Source organism: Silene latifolia, chromosome 2 (genome assembly GCF_048544455.1).
Source record: "Silene latifolia isolate original U9 population chromosome 2, ASM4854445v1, whole genome shotgun sequence".
Lineage (NCBI taxonomy): Eukaryota > Viridiplantae > Streptophyta > Magnoliopsida > Caryophyllales > Caryophyllaceae > Silene > Silene latifolia.
Window position 1 is genome coordinate 177,212,396 of NC_133527.1, and position 8,458 is coordinate 177,220,853.

The 8,458-nt window shown below is 37.9% G+C and overlaps 1 protein-coding gene and 1 non-coding gene across 2 annotated transcripts; one reads left to right on the forward strand and one right to left on the reverse strand.

Moving 5' to 3' along the window:
* Positions 1 to 3,838: 3,838 nt before the first annotated feature.
* On the reverse strand, positions 3,839 to 3,911 carry TRNAR-ACG (transfer RNA arginine (anticodon ACG)). Its single transcript has one exon. It is a non-coding gene; the product is annotated as a tRNA-Arg (tRNA).
* Positions 3,912 to 4,019: 108 nt separating this feature from the next.
* Positions 4,020 to 7,363, forward strand: LOC141643459 (uncharacterized). The gene is made up of 8 exons (XM_074452630.1): positions 4,020 to 4,317; positions 4,791 to 5,368; positions 5,460 to 5,532; positions 5,925 to 6,002; positions 6,079 to 6,142; positions 6,560 to 6,647; positions 6,794 to 6,878; positions 7,086 to 7,363. Exons 1-8 carry the CDS (start codon positions 4,201 to 4,203, stop codon positions 7,167 to 7,169), a joined length of 1,167 nt encoding a protein of 388 aa, XP_074308731.1. The 5' UTR covers positions 4,020 to 4,200; the 3' UTR covers positions 7,170 to 7,363.
* Positions 7,364 to 8,458: the final 1,095 nt, after the last annotated feature.

Consider the following 8,458-nt stretch of genomic DNA (forward strand, 5'->3'; position numbering starts at 1 on the left):
AAAATAGTTTCTGACCTGTTGGGTACTCGATCGAGTAACGTGGGTACTCGATCGAGTAAGGGGGCACACGATCGAGTACCTTAGCTACTCGATCGAGTAGCCGGTTTTACGGGGAGTTTTCTCGGGTTTTGTTAATTATGCGATTAAGGTATATAAGCTTTGTCGTCATTGTTCTAAACCACTTTTACAAAACCTAAATTACTGTTTAAGAGAGAAAGCAAGCAAGTTCATCTTCTTAATCGCATTATTAGCAATCCCCGGAGTTTGGAGGGTCAGTTCTTATCGTTGTTCATACCGTTGAGTTCCTTGCGTCGAGGGTAAGATCTATGTACCCTTTTTATTGTCTTTCCTTTGATTTGGTTAAACCCTAATTTAGAGATTTGGGAGTTTATGTGTAGTATGTGATTTGGTAGCCTCTATATGTTGTATGATAGGAGGAGGGTTCATAGAGGAAGCTTTTTGACTCAGCAGTAGAGACCGTATGATTGTGTGCTTACCAGGTAGGATTTCCTACTCAGTATTAGTCCTATAATGGGATGATTGTTGATGTGTTGAGATTGATTGTTTGTTATAGTAATTGTATTGTGACGGCTGTGATTGTGATTGTACATTGTTGATAGATTCAGACGGTTGTTGATATTGTGATTGTGACTGGTTGCCTATGGTTCTCGAGATGCGTTCTCGGCTGAGTGGAGTCACTTGCGGGAGTGGCTTCACGCCCTGGTTTCGCCCTTCGTGGAACCCGCCACGGAAGGGGATGTGCACATTAATGAACATGGGTTTATCGCTCGGTAGGAAGAGCGGGGATTTGGTGGGTACGGCTGCGGTCCCCCAGCGGGGTGGTCCAGTGGACGGTCGGTGATTGAGATTGTTGGGATTGGTGTGATTGTATGTGTGACGGTGTGTGAGTCATTTTTATCGGATTGTTGATATGTAAATAAATTGTGTGATTAGTCGACCCCGTTTAAATTTTTTAAAAACTGTGGTGATCCATTTGGGGGTGGTGAGCGGTTGCTTCAAGCGGTATATCTTGGATACGCGTGGGATCTAGTCTGGGGATGGAGTCATCACATATCGAGTCTTTAGTCTTCCATTTGTGTTTGTTAGGACAGTTCCTTTCTGTTGGTTTATAGTTTGAGAGCAGTTGTATTTTGCTTACAGTTGGTTTTGTTATGTAATCACTTAACTTGTTTAGTAAAGTATGTTTCTTCATTGTCTTATGATTATCATGCCTCGGGTAACCGAGATGGTAGCATCTTTATACCTGAGTGGTCCTGGTAAGGCACTTGGAGTATGGGGGTGTTACAGCAAACTCAAGTTTGGTCAAATTCGACATGCTTAAACTATCAAGTAAATAAAACAAGTTAATTATATGCGATTAAAACAAATATTTAACAATGATAAGATAAACCTGCGATGGGTCTAAACTAAATACGGATAAAACAAAGTAAATAAAAAATAAATAGGGATTTTCTCATTTGTACCCTCCAATTATTAGGTTTTCTCACTTGTACAGTTGTACCCCTCCATTTTCCAAAAGCCCATATATACCCCTAAACTTTGTTAGTAGCTTTCAGCCGTGACCAAAAGTTAAATTTAGTCAATTTTACTCCGTTAAGTGTTGATGTGGCAAATAATTAGTTGTTAATTAACTTTAATCTCCTAAACCCAATATATATTAAAATGTTTCCTTTTTATTGTAGTGACTAAAAATTTCTATCACCTCTCTCCATCATCCACAATCACTCCTTCTAAGTTCCGACCACCACCTTCTCTCACCAGAGTTATCACCATTCTCATCTTGGTCCACCTTTCCCATCGGCCACCTTTATCACACCTCAACAACTCATCCTATCACATTCATGTTCTATCACCTTGACATTGGTGCTCACAACCTCCGTCATCAGGGTAGATAGGCTTTAACGTTCAACCTTCATTTTCAAAACACGAAACATCAATCCCTTATCCTTACAATGAAGACCGAGGGTGGGCGAGAAGATTTGTGGGCATGATCTGAGTGTTATATGTGTGATGGCCTGGTGTTTTGTAGGGTGGTGGTATTGGTTCGTGGGCTTGGGCTCGTCGCAGGCAGTGGAGTCCCAATTAGCGGCGAGATCGTCGCATTGTTCTTGTGAAATGGACTTCTACGTTAGTGCGACATTGTAGTAAAGAAGTTGTCATGAAGGGAGATTCATTTATTATTCAGTATTAGAAACTAACCATTTGTCACGTTACCACTTAACGGAGTAAACTTGACGGAATTAAATATTAGGTCACAGATGAAAGTTGCTAACAAAGTTTGGGAGTATAAATGCGCTTTTGGAAAATGAAGGGGTACAAGTGAGAAAAGCTAATAGTTGAAGGGTACAAATGAGAAAAAACCAAAAAAATAAAAAAAACGTATTAATATACTGCATGTAGAAAAGTGCATGTGGATTGTGTCGTGTAATATCTTATGTAAATTGTGCATATATCCATGGGGTTATTTAACAAGGATACTCCAAACTATTCGAGTGCTTCTCAAATTACTCTGAACTTTGATTTAACTAGCAATATACCGAACTATTACACCTCTTCACTATTAATAGAATAACCCATTTTGTAACTTAGAGTAGCAGGTAACCAAACACGGGACTTACACCTTCATCTTCTCCCATCCAAACTTCCCCAGTAATGTTCCTCATGCCCAGCTTCATCCCTGTTCAATTCTTTTTATACACAAATCTCCTTCAATACACCTAAATAATTAAATTAAAATTCATATCTACAAAGACATTCTAATTAATAATCGATTTTTTATACCCTATTTTCCACAAAATATGTTGTCCCTATAATGTAAAACCCAAACTCACCTTCTTTATTATACTCAAATTTCCTCCTGCATTTCTTTTTTCAATTTGAATTCCGTTTCTCTCCCACTACCCCTCATACATCACCCTTTCAACCACTACCCACAATACCATCCTCAATCGCCCATTATTTACAGCATTCTTAATCACCATTCACTACAACTGCCGCCATCTTCAGCTATCGACCACCATTCTTCACCTTCGCATCCTCTTCTCCACCGTTTCGTCTATAAAATATAGGTCACTTTGACAGTCGTGCCTCACTTTCCTGCTTTCGACCACCGCGGCTGTGACTTCGTGCATCCTCAAATTGTTCTGCCTCTTTGTCGTCGTGTACCCCTCCACCAACAGTTGATTTAAATTTCGAAAATCATAGATCCCCAAATCAATTTGGGGAAATATTAATTTCGGGCTTGGTTGGACGTGGGTGGTGTCATTATGACAGTCGGGCGTCGGGCTAAGGCGTTCCGTGATTTGCGCATAAGTGTTTATAGGTGGCGGTTGTGACTTGTGGTGTTGGTGATTTGCCAATGATAATGGTAGGATGTGGCATGGATGAGTTATGTAAGGATAATAAGTGGAGTGACCTACTGAATAGGTAGCCGATTACCCGAGTATAATCTGAGAAGAGGAGGACAATAATATGGTTTATTGTTAGTTAAAACAAAGTTCGGAGTATTTTGAGAAGGGGGGCGATAGTTTGGAGTATTCATATTAAATAATCCTATATCCATGTATGTTTAATGTAAATCGCGGCAGCATTATGTAAGAAAACTTGCGTCGGCCAAACCTCATATAAATCGCGGCAGCATTATATAGTACAAGAGTACATCTATAATATGGTAATATAATATCTCCTAAAGATACGGTAATATATGGACATTTATATAATATCTCTAGATATTTCGTAACAAAATGCGTGTTAAACTTGCGACGGCCAAACCTCAGTTGCAATTAAAAGGATGAAAAAATAGAGCCGACTTTAAAAACGACTCCGCTGGGGATCGAACCCAGAATCTCTGGTTTCGTAGACCAGCGCCTTATCCATTGGGCCACGGAGTCATTCTGTTAAACATCCTTTCTATGTCCATTTTAAAACTTGGTCAAAGACAACACTTACCTGATGGTGACTTGTCTCCTACTATTACTATTGTAGGGTACTAGGGTGTTGTGAGATCACATTTATCGGGTTGATTTCATTTCATGTCTTAAACAAAACAAAACAAATTTGGTACAAAATGTAAATCCAATGTTTCAACAAATTCAACAACCTTAAAACCAAAACCAATTTGATTGTTTCTTCCAATTCAATACAATTGTGTTTTAATTGGTCAAAAATCAACATAGAAAAATGGGAAAACAAAGATCTTTAAGAAGTAAAGCAGTAAATCTTGTATCAGACCTCACTACTGTTCTTCTCAATCCTATTTCTGATAAACTCTCCAACAAATCTCCTCCATCTCCTCAAGTATGTCTCTTTCTTTCTTCTTTTTTTGATATTGGGTTTCTTTATTTGTGTCTAATTTTGTTAAAAGTTGTTATCTTTGTTGTCGTGGCGGAATTAAGCTTCATAGGGCATGGAATAATTGCAACTTTAAATTAAAAGATTCTAATTTTTCCGCCACTAACTTCAAATCCTGGCTCTGCTACTGCTTGGTCGTTATTCGTTTTATGGATTTTCAGTGAACTTCTTGACCTTGATTGTACTCCCTTTCTCTCAGACTCTCAGTCACTCGTTTACTTTTTTAATTCGTTGTGAGCCGTACTTTAATCAAATGTAAACAAATGATTGGGACAGAGGGAATACTAATTTGATAATTTGTTGAAAGTTTCCTGATTTTTGATGTAAGAGGATTATGAGGTTATATTTATCAAATTGGAAGTGAAAATGATTGTGGGTATCTGTTAAAGTGTGTAATTTATGGAAATATTTGGGTGTAGGGTAATGAAGCTGAGGTTGAGAAGTGTGAAGATGAGACAATTGCTGAAGAGGGTTTTTCAGTTGAGGGACCTGATACCTCATCTTTCACTGCCTTTATGTATTCTCTGTTAAAAGATGATTACTTTAGTGCTGATAGGGAGAACAAAGCTGCTGCTGAATCTGAGCTAGAATCCGAGGGCGAGGTTGGTAACAATGCTAGAATTGAGGTAGTACAGCCTGTTTTAGAATCTGGGAATGTTAATGTGGTGGTGAAGGAGGGTAGTGGAAGGAGAGGACTGCTATCTAGAGGGAAACAGACTGTGAGTAAAGCTATGAGTTATGCTGCTAGATTAGCTTGGTACCGGAATCAAGCATCTCAAAGGAAGCCTAACTCAGAAAGCCAAGCTGATGTTAAGGGTGAAGTCCGAGATGATGGAGGGGAAGGGGGGTCGTTAGAGAGTAGACATGGTCTAGTCTCATTTGGTGATCTTCCGGACATGTCTGAGCCCTCCATGCTTCTCTCAAGAGATACTCGGATGAAACTTTATGTTTCCCTTCCGTGCCTTGTACAAGGCCTGAAATGGGTATTGTTGTACAGGTGTGTAGCTAATAGTTTGCATTCGGTTTTTATGTGGTGTGTTATGCCATGAATTGGCGAATGTGTGATAATTTTTGTGTTGCACCTGCAGTACTTGGAGGCACGGCATATCGCTGTCAACACTATACCGGAAAAGCAACCTATGCAAAGGCCATGGCTTGCTGGTATAGTCTTTATTAAGTGTTCCTTTCCTTTTATGATGGGTTGACTATTGTTGCTGTGCCCTTTTTTCCGCTTGTTAATTGAAGACCCAATGTTTCATTCTACATATTATCTCATTATGGTAGAGCTACATGCTTTTGGCAAATTCCTGGAGACTGCAATTTGTAAATAAGACCTTTTTCTATTAGTTCTAAACTCCGCCATTGCCTGAACCTTGATTATTAAGTAACAAGTACTTGACCTGATACTTTAATGTTCAGGAGCACGTATTTTACGAATATTAGGTTTTATCACTCGGGTTGCATTGGAGCCACTCCTGAAATGCACCCTCTCTCCAATCAAATTGTAGTTTTCCTCTTGCCTAAGTATCTTACTCTCTATTAGCACGTGACAGGTCGTTGGGGATAGTGGAGGTGCTGTCTTCGGTGGCTTGATTGAGACACCTTTAAAACCTAATTCGAAGAAGTATCAGGTGAGCACGGTTAGATAATGCTATTGAAGTTATTGATTGGTGTATGTACACCTTTCTAATCCCATAGTATATACAGGGATCAAATACCTCATTTCTCTTCACAGATGCCCCTGGCCAGGCAGTTATTTATCAACCCACAGGTACGATACACGAACTTCGTATGCTAGATTATGACATAAAAAAGCACTGGCTATCTTATATAGATTCTGTATTAGCGTACAACAGTTCTTGAATAAGAAATGTTCCAAGTATGCATTAGCTTAGAGGCTCTTATAAGGCGGTTTTGCACTAAGATATTTTGTAACCACTTTTAGTTATGGTAGTTTTTAAAAAGTCTCTTTCATGTTGGTATGCTAATTAATATTCGTTCAAGGAATAATGCTTATTTAAAATCGCCTTATAAGCAATTCTTTTTGTCCTCTCTTTTATTTAGGTATACTATTTGAGAAATGGTCTTGATTCTTGCTCTCAGTGCATCATTTGATTTTGGAGTTTCTTTATTGCACCCTTCCTTCCTTTATGATCGGCTTTGTTAACCCAGCCATGCATCCATGCAGGTTCAAACCGGTATTACACTTTGTGTTCTCCCAACTTTCTTGCATTAGGAGGTGGACGTCACTTTGCATTGCACTTGGATAATGACTTGTAAGATATCTATATCTGGTTATACTTTTAAAAATTTCGCAGCTGTTTGTATGGTAATATTTTTCTATTATTTTTAAAGCATTATTTTTTCACATTTAGAACACTGTACAGAGGAACTTATCGTGACATTTTGGCATTATGAATAGGGCGCTCGGATCAAGTGCAGCATCAGAAACCTACGGTAATCCTTGCCTTGCACATGCTGAGGATTTTACGGTCAAAGATGTTGAGGTATGCTCTGATTTCATATGCTCATTTGATATTGAGACCATCTTTTGCAAGACCGGAATACTCTTTCATATTTGATATTCATCATTTAGTCATGAGTAATAAGGACCCCGTCTCACGATAAGCTTGTTATTTTATACGTGCCCATACTTTCCAAGTTTCCGCGGTTGCCATATGCCAGTGTTTATAAATAATCTATATTTTATGCAGTTGTGGGGATTTGCTTATGCTTCGAGATATGACGAAATACTTGCTTTGAGCCAGAATGAGCCTCCCGGGATTTGTAGATGGTGACATTTTGGTTACAGTTTTGGTTAGATGCTCTTCCAACTTCCTCCTACTAACATGTAAATAACAAACGTCGTATATGCGAATGCGTTTGTTTGAAGTTTGAACGATAACTAAGAATAAACTTTTCAGGAAGTGCTTTTGTACATATATATATCACGGTGTTTACATGTTTCTGTTAACTAAGAGGCTTTGATCAATGTTGATGCCCCGTTTCGCTTTCTTGACTTTGACGCTGTGACAATTAAGTTGAGCAAGCTGTATCTCACATGGGTTAATTAACTTCTCTTTCCTCATCTTCGTCTTCGTATGTTGGACGTCCTTGTCTGTATTTTACAATATGTTCACCAACATATTGTTGAATCCAAGTTGGACGTTGAATGACATCGTTCAGCATGTTTGTGGCTTTATGGTAATGCCGCCATCTACAAAATCACAAAATCTCATTATAGACGGCACATATTCGTCTATAACTAAAGACGGGCCAAAGAGTTAACTAAATATCAGATCGACCAAATTTCGGAATCCCACTACTTACCATGCATTCTGTACATTGTTATATTGTTTTACTAGTTTGAAAGCCCGTGCGATGCACGAGGCTCTCATTAGGATAATCGGTAAAAATATATTTTTAAGTTGATAAAAAAGTCTTACTAGTTCGTGATTAGTGTAGATGATAACCGATGAATAATTAGTGCTTTTAGCATAAAAGTTTTGCCATCGATTAATATACATCAAGTGACATAGTTATAGTATTGCTAGTTTTTTTATTGTTACAACTTACAAGCGCAACCGGTTTTTAATTAAATGCAAAACACTCTCTCTATAAACATGTGGAGCTCACCAATATGGACCCTTAATAACGGAAACATGTTTTTATAAGTTTTGCAAATTATTTTACAACTACATAAAACGAATGATTTACAAAAAAAATAGTAGGTATCATAATTATATACTCCGTATATCTAGTGCGTTGAAAAAAAAATGTTAGATCTCTTACAACATAATTTTGTCTTGACTATTTATAATTAAGAGTATTTGCTCGTTATAAACATTTCGCAAAATCAAATCCAAACTGAATTCCAATAGAATTAGTAGTCTTTAAACACAATCAAAATATCTCTGATTCTATTACATAGAATGCACGAGCCCCTAGTAGTATGACTAGTATCATCTATGACAACATCAGTTAGTAGTTTATGTCATTTTTTTTTTTAAATAGTTGGGTTACCAAGGTAGTATAATAATGTCATTTAGTAGTATATATTTTATGGCACCGCTGAAGACGTTATTTC

Bases quoted from the DNA above. Each gene is read 5' to 3' on its own strand.
- LOC141643459 (XM_074452630.1), top strand. From the start codon at position 4,201: ATGGGAAAACAAAGATCTTTAAGAAGTAAAGCAGTAAATCTTGTATCA. The intron at 4,318-4,790 runs GTATGTCTCTTT...ATTTGGGTGTAG, and splicing joins AATCTCCTCCATCTCCTCAA to GGTAATGAAGCTGAGGTTGA. The intron at 5,533-5,924 runs GTATAGTCTTTA...AGCACGTGACAG, and splicing joins GCAAAGGCCATGGCTTGCTG to GTCGTTGGGGATAGTGGAGG.